Source organism: Beta vulgaris, chromosome 7 (genome assembly GCF_026745355.1).
Source record: "Beta vulgaris subsp. vulgaris cultivar EL10 chromosome 7, EL10.2, whole genome shotgun sequence".
NCBI classification, from domain to species: Eukaryota; Viridiplantae; Streptophyta; class Magnoliopsida; order Caryophyllales; family Amaranthaceae; genus Beta; species Beta vulgaris.
The window spans coordinates 43737310-43757816 of record NC_079208.1 but is presented as its reverse complement, the minus strand read 5'-3'; the positions used below and the strand labels follow the sequence as shown (position 1 = coordinate 43757816).

General features: G+C 35.4%; 1 protein-coding gene across 1 annotated transcript; it reads right to left on the bottom strand.

The window, feature by feature from the left end:
* Nucleotides 1-10466: 10466 nt before the first annotated feature.
* Nucleotides 10467-12729, bottom strand: LOC104908923 (cell division control protein 45 homolog). The gene has a single exon (XM_010698093.4). The coding sequence runs from the start codon at nt 12473-12475 to the stop codon at nt 10652-10654; it is 1824 nt and encodes a 607-aa protein (XP_010696395.1). The 5' UTR covers nt 12476-12729; the 3' UTR covers nt 10467-10651.
* Between the last annotated feature and the right edge of the window lie 7778 nt (nt 12730-20507).

Here is a 20507-nt window from a genome sequence, read left to right as displayed (position 1 = left end):
AATATAATATAAAACTTAGAGAATTACCAAAGCATTATCGCCCGTGTGATAACGTATTGGCTTATTCAGAATTTTGCAGCGGAAAACAATTAACTGATCTTTAAACTTTATTCTAAATAAATAAATAAACAAATGAATAAGTACTTAGAACTCAAACAATCTAAATGAGTCTACTCAAACAAGCTTAATAAAATATGTTCTTATAACTGCAGAAACTAAAATATACTAGTTACACATTTTCTCCACTTAAGATTCCCAATGATGCACATCTGCGAACCTGTAATGTCGATGCTATACTGAATATGCTCACCAAAATGGATCATCACAGGATCAATAAGGCAAAGCCATGATCACACACACAAACAAAGCACGTAATCAGCAAAGCTGAGTACTACATACTAAAATATGAGCATTCCTAACATGATACTAATAATAACATGCAGGGATAAATAATAATATAATCATATAACATTCTGCGGACAACTTTTACTGAGCTAAACTCTAAACATCTTTTTATTATTCAAATGGAATCGGTATTGGACCGAGCTGTCCTACCAACAATGTCTTCATTAAGAAGACAAAATACGGGCGTGACTCCGTATTCCAGAATGATATGCGATGTCGAGGAACCTTTGAAACAAAAGAGGGATAGTGATCAATCCATTCCTAGAAAAGCTATGGCACGCTCACCATAACTCCAACTCCCAATGTCCAACTTTAGAAGTGCACTAGTCTAGTCTACAACTATTCTCGTCACACTTTACGTTAATTACCTTCAATTACTTCCAGTTCCTAGCATAGTACCACCATACTAGTAATTAAAATTCTTAAAACTCCATTAATAAAAACCTTTCTGAAATTCCAGCAACTTTAAAAATGAATAAACCTTCTTTAAACATATATAAACATGTTCAAAATCATAATCTAAATCAATCTCATAGTATCTAATATGCTACTATGGTTTTCTAGTAATTAAAACCCTAAAAATTCATGCTTTAATGATTGAAATTACAATCTAATCATAATAAACAAATCTGAATTTTTATTCTTATAATATAAAATATATATGAATCAAGATTACTTATTAAAACAGTAAATTAAAGCCAATAATCATGATTAACATTAAAAGAAAGCATAAAACATAGTCTTTAATGGAATCTTGAGGAAGAAGAATAGAAAACAACCAACAAGGAGGAGAGCAAGGAAGGCGCCGAAAAGGAAAGGCCACAGCAGCAGCCCGGCGGTGGTTGCTTGGTGGTTTCGAACACTTTGTGACGTTTCTTGTTGAAGAAGAAACGTTACTTGAACAAGAAGAAAAGGTTTGAGAGAAGGAACGAAAAAAACGTGGGAAGAGGAGAGAGAAAACCGAGAGAGAGGAATGGCGTGTGAAGGAGAGAGAGAAAAATAAATCTTGTGTGGGGTAAAATAATTGGGTATTAGGATATTTATAAAGGCTTCCTTTTTGGGCTTAGGAAAAAGAGATAAAGTTTAATGAAAATTGATGATGAACAAGATAAATAATTTGGAACTTTAATCATCAATATGACTCTTTTTCTCTTATCCTTTTAGGATTTTAGGTTACTCAAGTCCATTAGACTTCTTTTCCAATAAATTAGTATTTGAAACTTTTATCAAAGCATGCTTAATTAAAATATTTTCACCTTTCTTAATTCTTAAAATAAATTCATTTGACTTTTAAAATAGTCAACCTTTTTAAATAGTCAAATCATTTTAAAACTAGATTATGTTTAAATATAAATATATAAATACCAAAATATATTTATAAAATCCTTTAAAATTACGGATTACATATGAAGTACTCAACAATAATAGAATTAGCAAACAAAAGTTGATTCCACTCATGATTACTCTCGGAATTCACCAATCACTAGGGATATGTTTATTCAATTTATTTTTGCTTATTTGAACTTTTCTAAATTTATCTAAACTTATCCAAAGTTATTTCACCTTGTTAGAAGTTATTTCACTTTATTATACCTTAACTAGTTCTTGTTCCGGACGATCCACCTCGAATTATTTACCAACTTGTATTTGAAGTCTTCAAAAATAGAAATAGTATCTTGTCTTTAAATGATTTTTTTCCCTCACAATGACCAACATGCATATTGTAGTATAATTGGTTAGTGCATTAGTATGAAACAAATATTTTTATTGCTTAATGTCTTTTTTAATTGTGTTGGGGAGGAGAGAGTACATGTGGCAGCATGACATTTGTTTGTCTTGAGTTATATATATATATATATATATATATATATATATATATATATATATATATATATATATATATATATATATATATATAGAGAGAGAGAGAGAGAGAGAGAGAGAGAGAGAGAGAGAGAGAGGAGGGCTCTTGTGAAGAACACCTCCTCTATGTGAGAACACTTTTTTATGTGAGAACAAACCTGGACCTTTGGATCTAATCTAATCTAACCATTCTAAATACACTTACACTACAAAAAGAAGCTTATATAGCGACGGATTTTTGGAGACGGATATATATCCGTTTCTAATTTAGAGACGGAATATTGATAATCCGTCTCTAACTAATTTAGAGACGGAATTTTTAAATCCATCTCTAAATTAGAGACGGATTTTAAAATCCGTCTCTAACTTTAGGGACGGATTTTAAAAATCCGTCCCTAAATTAGAGACGGATTTTCAAAATCCGTCTCTAATTTAGGGACGGATTTTTAGAATCCGTCTCTAATTTAGGGACGGATTTTTAGAGTCCGTCTCTAATTTAGGGACGGATTTTTTAAATCCGTCTCTAAATTTAGAGACAGATTCTAAAAGTCCGTCTCTAAATTCTAATATGAATATTTTATTGCGCTTCTTTAATTTAGGGACGGATTTTAAAAATCCGTCTCTAATTTAGAGACGGATTTTAAAATCCGTCTCTAATTTAGGGACGGATTTGAAAATCAGTCTCTAAATTAGGGACGGATTTTAAAATCCGTCTCTAATATTTCTTCTACATATTACCAATATTATGTAGAAAAGTATACAAGTTGTATTTGGTGTAGTTGGTTGGAGCTTCTTCTCGTTTCTTTGAGGTTACAAGTTCGATTCCTACGAACGGCAATTCTTGCGACTGTGGAGTCTTCTTATCCTTTCCCTTGTAGAGCTGAACCGGGTTTACTTAAGGGATATTCCTAAATGGTAATGAGATCAACTTGAACTAGGTAGGTAATAATAGGTGATTAAATATAATCATGATAATATTAGGAACTATCATGTTGTTAATTTCGTTTATATATTTTTTATATTTTCAGCGAATTTAGAGACGGATTTTAAAAATCCGTCTCTAAAGTTTAGAGACGGATTTTGGAAATCCGTCTCTAAGCTTAGAGACGGATTTTGCAAATCCGTCTCTAAACTTAGAGACGGATTTTTAAAATCCGTCTCTAACTCGAATTAGCGACAAGGGTTTTAGAGAGGGACAATATCTGTCTCTAAATCCGTCTCTAAGCCCATATAGCGACGGATTTGACCTATTTAGGGACGGATTTTGTCCGTCTCTAAATGGACTTTTTTTTGTAGTGTTATGAGTAATGGTATTTTCGTAATTTAGTTTAACCCTTACCCCCTTCTTCCCTACCCCTTTCATGCTACTTTTTTCTCTCTATATATCTTCTCTTTCTCTCTCCTCTGTATCGTCGTTCATGGAGTTTTAGTTCTTCAAAGTTTTAGTTCCATTATTTGCGAATTCCACACTAATTTTTTCATAAACTGTGTTGGTTACTATGATACAGCAAAGGGTCACTATGATATAGCAGAGGGTTGTGTTGGCTACTATGATACAGCAGATGGTCACTATGATATAGCAGAGGGTCACCATGATATGAAAATAGTAAATATTATTTTTTCTTGACTAATTTCTTTAAACATGTGATAAATGAGTTATTATGATATAACACATGGTCACTATGATATTTTCTCATAATTTTGCAGGCTTAGTTGCTCAATGTCATTTTCTTGATTATTCTCTTGGTAATTTTCTTCAATTTTAGCTCTAATGGACCAAAAAAAAAGAAAAGCTCGAACACATATGACATATAGTGACCGTTCACTAGGGAAAAAAAAAGGAAGGACTGAGCTGAAAGGGCAGCGTATTCTTCAAAACGCAGCCCTTCTTTATTGTAGGGCTGCGGTTTTAAATAAAACGCAGCCCTTCTTTACAGAAGGGCTGCGTTTTTAAAGAAAAGCGCAACCCTTTAGATAAGGGTTGCGCTTGACTAAAAAAACGCAGCCCTTCTAATTGTAAGAAGGGATGCGTTTTTTAGTCAAGCGCAACCCTATTGGGCCTTAAATTCTTTATTTATTCTATTTTCCCTAGCCCCTAAACTCCCTCCAATTCTTTCATTATGTCGCTGTTGAAACACCCCATCTCTCTCCTCCCATTTCATCTCCTTTTCTTCTTCTCCTCAACTCACAAAAAAAACCCGCTCAACCATGAGACGTTTCTCTCTCACCCTCGTTTCTCTCACACCTTCTGTCTCGTCGTTCCTCACATCACCGGTTTCAATTCGCATGACACCACCAACGAACGATACCACCAACGGCTTCGTCGTCGTCAACCACCAATGCACGACACCACCAACGCACGACACCACCAACGGCTTCGTCGTCGTCAACCACCAACGGCTTTGTTAGGGGTGCTTATCGAGTGAGCCGAGGCCGAATAGTACTGGGCTCGGCTCGAGCTCGTTTAACTTTTCATGGGCTCGGCTCGTGAGCTCGCCGAGCTTGGGGGAGCCGAGCTCGGCTCGTGAGCTCGTTTAGGCTCGATTAGTGAGCTCGTTTAAGCTCGACTAGTGAGCTCGGCTCGGCTCGAAGCCCAACTGTGTAGGCCCAAAGTAGGTGAGCTTGTTCACTCACCCATCATATGCTTTTATAACTTGATTTCCCTCTTAGCATTGCTAAGATTTCAATGTGGGACTCCATGGTTTGTTAAAGAAAAACAAACTCACTATCCCCATGCTTTATAACTTGGTTTCCCTCTTAGTATTGCTAAGATTTCAACGTGGGAATCCATGTTTTGTTTAAGATAAATAAATTCATCCTACATATGCTTTTATAACTTGGAATCCCTCCTAGCATTGTTAAAATTTCAATATGGGACTAATAATGTCAGATCTGATCTTGTTTTCTCAATTTCTTTTCTCATCTTTTTATTTATTGAAGATCTAACTGTTGTTAGTCAAGTTCTTTTTTTTTCATTTTCGTTAACTGAAAATAATCTACCTGGTGAATGGAATGTATAAATTACAACCACCAACGAATGAGTTTTTTTTTTTCGTTTTTGTTCCTTTAATTTTCATTTTCGTTTTTGAGTTTAAGATCTATAAATTCTTGATATATTTAAGAGTAAAAAAATGTCAAAAAAAAATATTTTTTTATTTTTTTATGCGTCGAAGGGCTACGGTTTTATGCCAAAATCGCAGCCCTTTGTACAAAGAAGGGCTGCGGTTTAAAAACGCAGCCCTTCACTAAAAGTGAAGGGCTGCTATGGAAAGGGTTGTTGTCAGAATACGCAGCCCTAAGGACCTTTTTAAGCGCAACCCTTCCTTATTTTTCTACTAGTGGTTATACATATATAGTCACCCTTCAAATATAGTTTTTAATGTAATCCTCGAATGTCGTGATTTCCAAAGAACAAGTTCAACGCGTGAGAGAGAGAATGTAACACCCCGATAATTCTCTCTTTCTAGAAAATACTTTTATAAATACACAAGTAGAGAATTACCCAAGTATTATCGCCCATGTGATAAGGTATCGGCTTATTCAGATCAATTTTGCAGCGGAAAACATTAACTAAACTTTAACTTTATTATAACTCAAAATGAATAACAAATGTTTAGGTCTTAACAACCAACTTAATAACTCACAACTCAAATAAAATATGTTCTAAGTAAAACAAGAATTAAACTAAGCTAGTTACACAACTCTCCACTCCAGATTACCAATGATGCACATCTACGAACCTGTAATGTCAATGCTATACCAACTCTGCTCACCAGAAGGATCATCACAGGATCAATAAGGCAATGCCATGATCACACACACATACAACGCACGTAATCAGCAAAGCTGCGTACTACATATCAAACATAAATAATCCTAAACATGATACTACATAATTAACATGCAGGGATAAATAATAATATAAACATATAATATTCTGCAGACAACTTTTACTGAACTAGACTCTAAACCTCATTTCTTCCTTTAAATGGAATAGTTATTGGAACGAGTTGTCTTGCCTACTAATGTGAAATACGGGCACGACTCCGCATTTCAGATTGACCTGCGATATCGAGGAACCTTTGAAATAAAAGAGGGATGGTGATCAATCCATTCATAGAAAAGCTATGGCACGCTCACCATAACCCCAATCCTTAATGTCCAACTCTAGACGTGCACTAGTCTAAAGTCTATAACTATTCTCGTTACACTTTACGTTATTTACATATTATCACTTGTGTTGACACACACATACAAGTAACACATAAATAATAATCAGACAGTCACAACATAACTTCTTTTATCTTTGGATTTAACAAGTGATCACAACTTACAATCCAAGACTACTTTAATTCCTTTTTAATCTGAACTCAATTTACTTGTCGAACCTAGCCAACAATATCTTACCTTTATATAGACATAACTTGTAAACTTACCAAATAAGGTCCACAACCCTCATAAGATAATCAAAATAATACTTCTCAAAGAATACATGCAAAACATGATTTAACTTCTATAACATATATTAATTCTCCATGCGAATTAATAAATAAACTTTCTTGACATGCTTGCATCAATTATTCCATACAAACATATAATCCGATATTCATAATAAATTTTAAATCACATGTTGCACACAGGCATAAAACATGTAAAATAATTACTATAAATCACATATATGAACAACATATATAGGTTCCTATACATGATACTAAAATTTAAGTCTTCCTTAAAACATGATACTAAATCACATAGCACGTAATTATATACGTACCTCGTGTATACTAGCCTGTAGGCCACTTTTAAATCCGTTAAAAGTTCCCTACAAGATATTCTCCGCCTAGAAAACAAGGCAACTAAAATTAATAACTTTAAATAAAAATTACAGCGGCTTCAAATAATTTAAAACCCCCTTTAAATACGTTTTAAAATCGATTTTAAGTATCAAACTTGAATTATTTTTAATTCCTAGCATAGTACTACTATTCAAGTAATTAAAAACTCTTAAAAACTCTATAAATAACCCTTTTCTGAAATTACAGCAACTTAAAAAATTAATAAAACTCTTAAAACATATGTAAATATGATTAAAATCATAATTTAAGACAATATCATAGTGTACAACATAACACTATAATTTTCTAATAATTAACACCCTAAAAAACCATACTTTGATAATTAAAACTTCAATTTAAAAATAATAACAAATTTGAAATTTTATTCTTTCAATATATAATATATATGAAATTAATATATAAGAAAACGAGGAAAAGAATCAAAAGGAAAAAGGAAGAAAAAGAGTGAAATACCGAAATCGCGAGTGAAATATGGCATCAGAATTGGAAACTTGCAGAGGCCATAACTAATAGAATAAGAATCGAATGAGTGATTCTTGAGCCTAAATTCAATAACTTTTCGAGATCTACAACTTTCAAGAAGGAAGTTTTGGCTAAAAATAAACGGAACTATGAGAAATCTGGCCAATCAAATTCGGGTGAGAGAAAAAAAACGAGTGAAGAGAGGAAAAAGAAACCGTGAGGATTGAAAGTGAGGAGAGAGAAAATAATTCTTGTATGGGGTAAAATAATTGGGTATTAGGATATTTATAAAGAGCTTCCCTTTTGGGCTTAGGAAAAAGAGACAAGGCTTAATGAAAATTGATGATGAATAGGATAAACAAATTAGAACTTTCATCATCAGTATAACTCATTTTCCTTATTGGGTTCCTCAAGTCCATTAGACTTCTTTTCCAATATAAATTAGTATTTAAAACTTTTATCAAAGCATGCTTAATTAAAATATTTTCCTCCTTTCTTAAATCATTAAAAATAATTTCATTTGACTTTTAAAATAGTCAACCTTTTTAGATAGTCAAATCATTTTAAAACTAAATTGTGTTTAAATATAAATATATAAATACTAAAATATATTTATAAATCCTTTAAAATTATGGGGGATTACATAGAAAAGGTTGCTTGATACACATGATATGGAAATGGTAGATATTATTTTTTTTCTTGACTAATTTCTTTAAACATGTGATAGATGGGTTATTATGATATAATACATGGTCACTATGATATTTTCTCATAGTTTTGCAGGCTTAATTAGTTGCTCAATGTCGTTTTCTTGATTCTCTTGGTAACCTACGGATGAGATTCATTCTCACATAAAAAAGTGTTCTCACATAGGGACCTATTCTCACCGGATCCCAGCCATATATATATATATATATATATATATATATATATATATATATATGTACATACATATATGTATGTATATATATATATATATATATATATATATATATATATATATATATATATATATATATATATATATGTGAGAATGAAATTGATAATAATCTATACAAATATATTAAAAGGCGTGCGAAAACAAAAAACTATGTCACGTGGCGCTCTCCTTAGGGGGTTTTAATTCATGTAATCATGTACAATAAAAAAATAAGAAAATGCATAGTATAAGGTTTGATCCCAAGACCTCAAGTACTATACTAAAGTTTTAACCACTAGGCCAAGTTGTATTTAGTGTTATTATCATAAAGTACTATATTAATAAATGAAATTTTTTATACCCGGAGCATAGCCCGAGTCTAATAACTAGTTAACTTTATAATAACAAGAACACCAATAATAATAAGAATAGTACTAATAATAATGACAATAATTCGCAACACTATTCATCCTCTCCGTCACAATGCATGTCACCCTCTTGATTTGTTTCCTCCACTGTTTCGTTGCCTAGTGATCTCCAAATATCTTTGGTTATGACTTTATGAGATCTCGGACTTTGTTCCTAGCTTCTTTTCGTGTTTTTTTAATATATGTGAAGATCAACTCTTGGCTCCATTTAGTCAACATCTAGCCACATTGTTATCCCTAATTTATCCAAGGAAATAAAATCATGAAGTGTATAACAAGCAAATATTATAGCCAATTGATATGTATCCTCCTTTTGTGGCATCATTTTCAAAAATTTCCATCTTACCTTCAAACATCCAAAACATCTTTCAGAACACAAAGAAGAATGTCGATAATTGAAGTGTTTTAACATGTCTTCTAGCTGGCCACCTTCTTCAAACTCTTTCGGATGATACCTCAATTGTCTCTCTAAATGTAGACTTATTGTTGCTTAATAGAGCTTATTATACCTTTTTTTGTTTATTATAAGATTTATAACTATCAAATTTAAATTTTGCTTATGGTACTTAATAAACCTCTTTTTCTGTTACGCTGACCTTATTTAAACTTATATGAAATTATTAGAGCTTATCAAAACATATTTTGACAAAGAATCAGTGACTCTAACTTCGATTTAATCTGGAAAATCAGTTTTCCAGTATTTCTTTCATCTATATTCTTTGAGAAAAAATGGAGGTTACCTCCTTACAAAGCTGCGCCTAGAAAGCCTACTGCTTCCTCTATTTATATGAGAATGCTTGTTGACCTAGGATGACTAAGCAAGCTGTACATAAGGACAAGAAACAGAAAGGACAAAAATAACGACTAGAATCCACCTAGGGATCAAAACAAAAAGACTAGGAACAGAAAACTAGAAGAAAGGAAAAAAAGATATTTTTAAATGAAGGAAATATCTTCATGCCTAAGTGTACACATCTTCAATATATTTGTAATTTTTTTTTTCTAATAATTGATAATAAAGTAAATAGAACAATCCTACCAGTTTTATACTCGCTCCGTCCCAAGATATAATTCTTGTTTTATTTTGCACAGTCTCCAAGACGTAACTTTGACCTAAGATATCTTCTATTTCTTATTAGAAAAAAATATAAAAAGTTGATATTACGATTTTACACATTGAGACGAATCTAACAAGACCCCTCATGAATATGTTTTTTTGTATATATTAATAAGAATATTTGGTCAAAGTTTTTAAAATTTGACTCCCAAAATAGAAACTATATTTTAGGACGGAGGGAGTAATAGATCGAGATTCAATCCTTGTTTGCCTCCTTTTCTTCTTTTGTCTTTTTGAAAGATGAACAGTCATTGTTGACCGCCGACTGTTATAATCTCTAAGCTACAGTTTTTCAATTAACCTGACCATGTAAGAATTAACCACAACTTGATCTAAGATTATCCACAAGACCACTAGTACAACAACTGAAAATAGCTCATGGAAAAACTCGGCACCAATCTTTTGGGCATGCCAAATGCTGAAATATACTTCTATTACCTTTTACTGTTACTAAGTCACCCCAAAAATCAACCATTCAAGGCATAAACGCAACAATATTATTAAACACAGCAATGAAAGGCCGAGTTAATTGATGTTTACACTTGATACTCACTAGTAGTAGTACAATATATGAGGAAATACGATTCGAATCATTGTATAACTACAGTTTTTCAGTTAACCTCACCATGAAAGAATTGACAGCAACTTTATCTAATATTATCCACGATGATTCGAAGAGCTCGTGGAAAAACTCGACACCTATCTCTTGGGCTGCATTCTTGAAAGCCATACCAAATGCATTACCTTGTACTGCTCCAAGTCGAGGCTTCCCTGTCACCCCAACAATCAGGACTTTACCTTGTTCTTGTGCTAAACAAGCACACAGCAGTGGTTTCATTCTTGCCCCTTTCTCTCGCAACGCATCCATCACAAAATAGCAGAACTTAGTTAATGCTTGAGGATATCCTAAGAGCTTTGTATCTGCTGAATCTTCAAGTTTGACCCACCTAAATTTCCTCCCACTTCTTATTGAACCCCTTTTGGTTATAGCTGTGCTTCCTTGTCTTAGAATAGCGCGCTGTACCTTTATTGCATTCTGCATTCCAAGCCTCAATTGATCTAAGTTATTCAATGACAATGCATCATAAGCTACCCCAAACTGCTTAGAAGTACAAGAGCCATCAAACCTGATGAAAGACTCCAAAAGGGCAGTGACCCCATATACCACATCTGCAGCAGAAACTCTTGAGCTATACCCATGAAGCCGCAAAAAACTTCTGTAATAGAAATCAGTCAGCCCATATTCAGGCAGAAATCGCTCGAATTCATCCTTCATTTTCCGCTTAACTTCAATACTCATGTACTGAAACTTCTGCTGACAGTCAATAAGTGCAAATCCCATCCTAGCCAAAAGAAGCTTAAGCTTCTTCATCCCATTGTCACTCCAAGTCTTCAACTTTGTTGCAATGTAAGAAGAACACAGCATTGAATCAAACAAATTCCACTCCCTTAGCAACATCAACCTCGGCTCATCCTCATACGCAATCCTAGAAGAATCAGGAGCACGAATTTTAGTCCCATCTTTCAGAGTAATTGAGGTAATAGCATCCAAATTCCCTAGACTGTTAATATGCTGCTCCAGCTCCATAACCCCAGCTTGGTACCTCTCAGTGGTCAGCCTCTCATGAACAAACTGATCAGTTATCGAAACACAGGATAACCAGAGCTGCTCATTCGTGTTTTTCCTCAATGAATGCGATAAATCATACATCAAACACCCAGATGGCTTACCATGAAATGTACCCATCTCATAATACTGCTTTTTCAACCTCCTAAAAAGCTTAACTGGATCAGCTTCTCCTTCATCTGAAACCCTCCTTTTCTTCCTACCCTCACCATCTCCTCCCTCGTCATCACTCTCGCTCTCGCTTTCGCTCTCCTCTTCATCACTCTCCTCACCTCCCTCATCATCACTGTTCAAATCACTCACATTAGCCAACTGCCAAATATCAAAATCATAGGTCAAATCAGCTTGTTCCTCATCATCTTTAGTATAAAGCACAACCACCTGATCGTTCCCTTCACTCAAGTTATGTAAATGGATAGGACGGTGGCTATCAACGACAAAAACCCGCATCGATTGCGACAAATTCAACAACTTCCTCAGATCTCTATGACTTCCCCAATTTATAAGCAGCATAGTGAGAGGGGTATCAGGTGATAAGCTCAAACTAGGCTCCAAATACTTGTGAATCTCATTAAAAGACGATACCGGGTAACAAGCATATTGTATTGAATCCGACTCAAGGATATGAAAAATAATTTTAAGGGCACAGAGAGAATCTACATCTGAAGTGGAAGGGAAGATTAACAAAGGGGAAGAAGCTAAAGCAGAATCAGAGAATTCCGGTGAATTATTCGAGGATCGTAATGAAGAATCGCGTAATTTGGAGTAAAATGTCTCCACTCTTTGCTCTCTAACCATGATTTTCTTTTATAAAGTGGGACAATTTGAAGTGAAATTGAAGAAATTGAGCTATAATATGAAATTCCAGAGAAGGGTTTTTCTGGAAAAGTACCTGAAAATGGTGGGTGTGGATTTGAATTGACGGAGATGCGTTCGTCTTCTTGATTGTTCTCCAGATTTGCAGATGAGAGAGAGAAAGAAAGAGCGGATGTGAGAGAATTGAAAAAAAAAAGAGGGTTTTGGAGATTTTGTCTTAAGTTCGAAAATTGAAAAATGAAAGTGGGAGTGAATTTTTTTGAAATTTTAAGGGAAGCGCGAAAAGTTAAGTTTGGCGGGATAGTGAGTCACGTGATGAAGTTTCACAATTTATAAGCCTTTTGAATTTTGAGTTAATCTTCTCTCTCGAACTTATGATTAACCCGGAATTTTATTCCGACCCTCCCGCAGCCCACAGGCTACAAGGCCACAAGTACAACGACCACTTGACTATTGGTTATAAATAAATAAATAATAAGTATCTTATTAAAACAAATAATATTTTCTCGCTAAATAAGTCACCATTCTCTTTTGAAGTACTCCTTCCGTGGCTCCGTCCCAAAATATAGAACTCATTTCTATTTTGGGAGTCAAATTTTAAAAACTTTGACCAAATATTCTTACTAATGTATACAAAAACACATATTCATGATGAGTCTTGTTAGATTCGTCTCAATGTATAAATTCGTAATATTAACTTTTAATATTTTTTACTCACAAGAAATAGAAGATATCATAGGTCAAAGGTACGTCTTGGAGACTGTGTAAAATGAAATGTGAACTATATTTTGGGAAGGAGGGAGTATTAAAGAACGAATAAATTTAACAATCTTTTCAGAGTTAAAAATGTCATCCTAAAATGAGAAGCAAAAAGTCGAGATAACTTTCAAACTAACAATCTGCAAATTGGTTGTGTTAAGAAGTAGGAGTGTTTAGGAGTAAACGGCTTAACTTTCATTAAGTGCTATCCGAGGTATATATACAACCCTAAAAGATATATTAACTCCTAAAAGATATAAGTACAAGTATATCAAGTATACACAAGATTAACCACTTTCCTAAAAAATATGAAAGTCACACGCATAACAAACGCCTAATACTCTCCCTTAAGTTGGAGTATGTAAGTCACAGATGCCCAACTTGGGGAGTAGAAAACTGAACTGTCGTCTGCCAAGCGACTTGGTAAGAATATCAGCTAACTGATGACTAGTAGGCACGTAAACTGTAGAAAGACGACCAGCTAATCACTCATCGCGAACAAAATGGTAGTATGTTTTTATGTGTTTCGTACGATCATGAAAAACCGGATTCTTAGCAATGTGAAGAGCAGACTGACTATCACAGAATAAACGCATGGCAAAAGTATGAAGAACGCCAAGTGAAGCTAACAAGGACTTCAACCATTTCAACTCACAAGTAGTCACATCCATGGAACGGTACTCAGCCTCTGCAGACGAACGAGAAACAATAGGTTGTTTCTTGGTTTTCCGAGAAACAAGAGAACACCCCCAAAAACACCAAATAACCAGACAAAGATCGTAGTGTGGTTGGACAAGCATCCCAATCACTATCACAATAAGCCATCAAAAACAAATAACTCTTGGAACATAACAAGATACCCTGTCCAGGACTACATTTGAGATAACGAAGTACACGAAGAGCAGCATCCCAATAAGCTACTTGCGGATCACTGAGGAATTGAGCTAAAGTATGAACAGCATAGCTTAGTTCTTAGCTTGGCGTGTAACAAAGAGATAAACAAGACGTCCCATGAGACGTTGATAGACATCAGGATCGGTCATGGGCGAACCCTCAACAAGACCCAACTAATGATTTTGTTCCATCGGCGTATCAATAGGCTTACAACCCAACATTGCTTCAGTCAACACATCCAAAGCATATTTGAATTGGGAAAGAAAAATACCATCAGGGTTTCACGCAACTTCAATGCCCAAAAAATATTTCAGTAAACCTAAATCTTTCATATGAAAACACGAGTTCAAATAACTTTTGAACTTAGAGATAACAATAGAAGAGGAGCCAGCAATAATCAAATCATCCACATATGCCAAAACATGAAGACAACATCTCCCTGAATGTAGCTGAATAAAGAATAATCAGCATAGGACTGAGAAAAACCATAAGAGTGCAAGCTAGCAGAAAGCTTGGCAAACCATTGCCGTGGGGCATGCTTCAAACCATACAACAACTTTCGAAGCCGACAAACTTTCCTTGGCTTAGAAAAAGTATAACCAGGACGAGGGCGGTTGTGCTACTGAAGTAGCAGAGGCTATGTTTTTTAGAACAATGATATTAGTCAAAAAATCATGAAGCCTTATAGAAGGAAGCTTAACCCGACGACCACGACCTAAAACCTCTGACTCATCACCAACACCATCTGTAGTTCAAGAGGGAATCCCCCTCAACCGAAGTGGGGTCATAGTATCACAACATACCTCACCAATACGGACAACCGATGAGGAGGGCGAGGAAATGTCAGCAGAAGACGAGGTGATGGCCTTGCCCAGACCCGTGGCCACGGGTGGAGCTTGCAGACGAGCAGGCGTATGGTCAGGGGCAGTAACAGGAGCAACATCACCCCAACCCATGTCAGCACATAAACCATCCTCAACAATCGAACCAGACAGACTGTCATCAAAATCATCATCCCAAATAGAAGGTTGCGAAATATAAGCATCCTATTGGGTCCGGGAAGCAGCACTCAACGACTCAAATTATGGAAAAATATCCTCAAAGATTTGTACATCACGACTCACAAAAAAATCACGGGACTCCAAATCATATAAACGCCAACCTTTTTTTGCCAAACAGATCTCCAACAAATTAAACACACAACTTCTAGACTTGGAATCAAACTTGTCTTTTATACCGGGGTGATTAGTATCATAACAAAGACAACAAAACACTCGAATGTTATCATATGAAGGAGGGACACCATACAAGAACTCATACAAAGTTTTTCCATGTAAAACAGAAGTGGGGGTATATAAGATTAATAAGATTAACAACACACATAACACACTCACCCCAAAAACTCTTAGGCAGGCGAACTTAGAAACGCAGAGCACGCACCACATTAAGGAGGTGACAATGCTTACGCTCCACACGTCCATTTTGTTGAGCCGTGTCAACACAACTAGTTTGATGCAAAATCCCTTTTTTTTTGCAAAAAAAAATCTTTAAACTCAGAAATTCTTGCCCATTATCACTACGCAACACCTTAACTTTCTGTTGAAACTGAGTTTTGACCATGGCATAAAAATTTTGGACAAGTTAGGGAACCTCAGATTTATAAGTCATCAAATAAACCCAAGTAGCACGAGAGTGATCATCAATAATAGTAAGAAAATAACGGGCATCACAAGTAGCGGAAATTTTATTAGGATCCCAAATATCACAATGAATTAAATCAAAAATAACAGATGCTTTATTATGATCAACGGAAAAGAGTTTCTAGGTTGTTTACCCATAAAGCAAATCCTACAATCCAAAGCACATTGAGAACTACGAACACTGGCTAGGCCAGGCAAAAGAGAAAGAACTTAAAATGATGGGTGACCTAAACGACGATGCCACAACAGACTTGCATCATCAACCTTTGTCACTTTATGAGCTTGAACTAACGAACAACGCACAAGCTTGAAAACATAGACCCCATTAAACAGCACTCCCGCTCCAATCAGGTTCTTTAAAGTGAGGTCCTATATAATACATAACTTATTAGTGAAGAAAACAACAAACTTTTGGGTATTAACAATTGAGAAACTAATAACAAACTACATGTGAGAGCGGGAACGTAAAGGACATTCTCAAGAACAAGTCCATCAAGCCAACTGCTAAACAGATACTACGAACATTGGTGAATAAATGCAAGTTACCAGACATATGATTGGAGGCACCAGAATCAATAAGCCAGTCATTATAATTGAACGTACAACAACTCAATTTGACAGTAGATTAGGAGGAATTAAGAGACATGAGTCCCTTTGAGAGCACCCAGAAGCTGCTGCCATTGATCATTAGTGAGTGTCGGAGCACTACGCCTATCAGTATCACACAAATCCGAGGTAGAATCACGTGCACCACTACTAGTAGTAGCAGCAAAGGCAGAACCCCCGCGGCCACCATGGCCATTACGACCACCACGCCTATCCGGGAAACCATGAAGCTGAAAACAGAGATCTTTAACATGTCCCGTGCGCCCACAATGAGAACACATACGTGGGTCGGAAACCCCTTGTTTCGGTTCATCAGAAATAGCCACAAAACTAACAACATCGGGACGAGCAGATTCATGTTCCCGAGAAACCAACTATTTCCGTTCATCAGAGATAATCTTGGCATAAGCCACATTAAGAGAAGGCCAGTTTCCTGTAAACGCAAGTATCGGAAGCAGCAAAACAAGAACACACAGGTAACTTACAATAACTCATAAGTTCATCTTGCAATTGGCGTAATTCACCAAAAAATACAGCCACAGAACAACCATTCTGACGAATATCATGGATTTTATTTTTTAATTTAAGAATACGTGGTCCATTACCAAGAGAATATCTATCGCGTAAATCATCCTATAAATATTTTACATTATCAGGAAAGCGCATAGTAGAACGCACAAAAACATCTAAGGTATTAAAAATCCAGGCAACAAGCATAGAATTAACAATACCCCATTGAGGAAAATCGGGAGATTTCGACTCAGGAACATCAATAGTGCCGTCAATGAAGCCTAATTTATTTTTTGCGCAGAGATTGTTGCGAAGAGAACGAGACCACGATTCGTAATTATCACCTGTCAACATAATCGGAGTGATTACAACACCAGTCCCTTCACTAGGATGTAAGTAGTACTCTGAAAAAGGTTCGTAACGAGGAGACTTGGAGTCCCCCATGAGAGATCGAACAACACGAGCAACAAGATTGAACAAGATGAAGAACACGAACAATACGCATCGGAAAGTGAAAGAAAAAAACATGAACAATATCGAACTCGGGAAGAACATCGAGGAACAGGATCGAAAAAAATTCTAAGAGATTTTAGAAGGCTCTTGATACCATGTTAAGTAGAGAGTGTTTAGGAGTAAACGACTTAACTTTCATCAAGTGAAATCCAAGGAATATATATACAACCCTAAAAGATATATTAACTCCTAAAAGATATGAGTACAAGTATATCAAGTATACACAAGATCAACCACTTTCCTAAAAGATAGGAAAGTCACCCGCATAACAAACGCCTAAAAGGTTGGGTGCATTAAAGTGAACTTTGATGCCCATATTAGTCCAAATGGTGAAGTGGGGATGGGGGTGGTTTTGCATGACCATGCTGGCACGATAGGTTCTTTGAATACGAAGAGGGTGGCTGCAAGTTGGGGTGGCCGAGAGTGTAGCTGCTCGGTATGCGGTGGACGTGGCTCTGAGGCTCGGTTATGATAATATATTGCTGGAAGATGATGCACTTTTGGTGGTTAAGGATGTAAGCAAACATGAGGTTGGTTCGTGTCCCATGTTCCGTATTCTTAATGATGTTGTTAGGATGGCTAGGGAGTTTAATTTCTTTTCTGTTTTGCATGTTAAACGAGCGGGTAATAGAGATGATAATGGGTCCCGGACCCGACTCATTTATAAGGGTATGGAACTCTGGGTCCAGAAAATTTAGACCCAATGGGTCCAGGTCGGGTCTGGGTCCCGAATAGCATGGGTCGGTTTCGGGTCCACATATGCTAGATCTGGATCCTCCCCACGGACCCATTTACATATTAGATTTTTTTTTTACCTACACTCTAAGGTTTTATGAGTTGCGATTTTGTGAACTCGTTAGTGTTGTAACTCCATCTAAGACTTGTAACTTTGTAAGTTGTAACATTTTAATATTTTATGAGTTAATTCTTAAAATTTTGTTTAGAGAATGCTTTAACCATGGATACAGGAATCTATATATATTAGGGCGAAAAGTTTTAATTATTACATATATTAAAAAATGTGATGAAAATTTAAAATTAAGAAGGACCCATTTAGGACCTAGTTAAGACCCATGGACCCGCTTGACCTAGCGGATCTGGGTATGAAAAATCTAGACCCAGCGGATCTGGGGCGGGTCTGGATATGCGAAAAATAAACGAGTTTGGGTCCAGGTGGACCCGTCCAAGACCCGCCACATTGCCATCCCTAGCGGGTAATACTTTCGCCCATCTGTTAGCTCATTGGGAGATTCAATGTAATTTTAAACGTGTGTGGTTACATTTCCTTTCCTCAAAGTATATGCACTTTGGCGGACATTGATCTAATATTATTTCCCCCTCCCAGCTTTTCCTCTCAAAAAAAATCTGCAACTTGGCTATATTAAACTCAATTTTGACGAATCCACCACAAGTGGCTCTTGAACATGGAGGTCCTTTGGACATGAGAGGCCTTGATCCTTTCTCCTTTTGGGCCCATTCTTACTAAAAGTAGGGTTATAGGGCTTGGTTATAGGGTAAAGGATTTAGGATCAATTATTGGGTTTGGACCTATATTTACACCCCAACAATAGGTGCATGACAAATTGCATGGGTTTTAACTCTGAAATTTTAAGAGCAATTAAATATATACTTCATGTAAATTTTTAACACGACCATAAAGAACTTTTAGAAAGATTTCATCTATTTTTAAAAGGATGTAACATTTGACTTGCACGCTTGTCAACACATATCTTTGAGTAAAATAAGTGTAAAGTCTCGAAAGTTGATAAATGTTCGATCAAAGTTGATACATGAATAATAGATACAATAGTCACGATATTGAAACCTTCAAAACACAGAGGTAGTATAAGATTTATGATAGTAAGGTCGATTGACACCACTTAAAAATTAACATTTTAGGAATTTTCCTAAAAAAAGTTGATATTTCTCAAAGTTCTTTTGCTTATTAATTTGTTTTGGCTCAACAACATATTTTTTCTTCTAGAATGATCATGATCTACAACTAGTAAAAATAATAATAATATCTCAATTGTAAAACCGTTATTTTAAACTAAAACCAATAAAGTGTGTAGATAGATTATAAAACGCATTCACAGGGATTTCAAGTTAGAATCATTAATAGATATTTTTTATCTATGATGTTTATGTATATTATTCAAGAAACAAATAATACAATGTTAAATTAGAACCTTCAATAAGTATTTTTGGAGCCCTAAAATTAAAATACTAGATTCACCCCTAAGTAAAGATAGTTGTAAGGAGTCTTGATCTCTTTTAGGGCCTGTTTGGTTGGAGGTTTTTTTGGGCTTGGAAACGGATTGAGGTAATAGACTCCCTTTTAATATGTTTGGTTGGGTTGCTAACTTATTTTACTCCCTTACTAGCCCAATTCTGAATCCATTAATTTGAAACCCTCCTCTCACCAAAGGAAACAATCTGTTACCTTCCTATCTATCCTCTGTCCACACCTCTCCCTCTCCTCTCTCTCTTCTGTTCACACCCCCTCTCTCTCCTCTCTCTCTCCTCTGTTCGCACCTCTTTCTTTCTCCTCTATTCGCACCCCTCTCTCCTCCATGTCTTCAAAACAAATCCAAAAAAAAATAGGGTTTCCAAATTTACAAAAATTTGACGAATTTCTCTGTTAAAATTTCAACACTTTCACTTAAATCAACAATGGCGGATGTTCGAATCGGCGGTATAATCGAAGAGATTGGCGAAAATATGTATGAACTATATTTGACAATATCTCAAGTGATGATGTTTTTTCGTATGTATAGTGTATATTATCTCCGTAATCGAATAAATCTCACTCTGAAAAACAAAAAATGAGATGTAGATAAATGTCCTCCTTTACATCGCAAACAGACCTTACGGTGTAGCCCTTACATTCAACACAAATTATATTACAACATACCCATAGTGCCTGCTGTCTCCTTTTTTTTTTTTTTTTTTTTTGCCTTTTCTGATCCTAAGTTTTCATGTATGTCGGAAAAATATTTATTTTAGGTATATCAATTTTGTTTGACTCATGA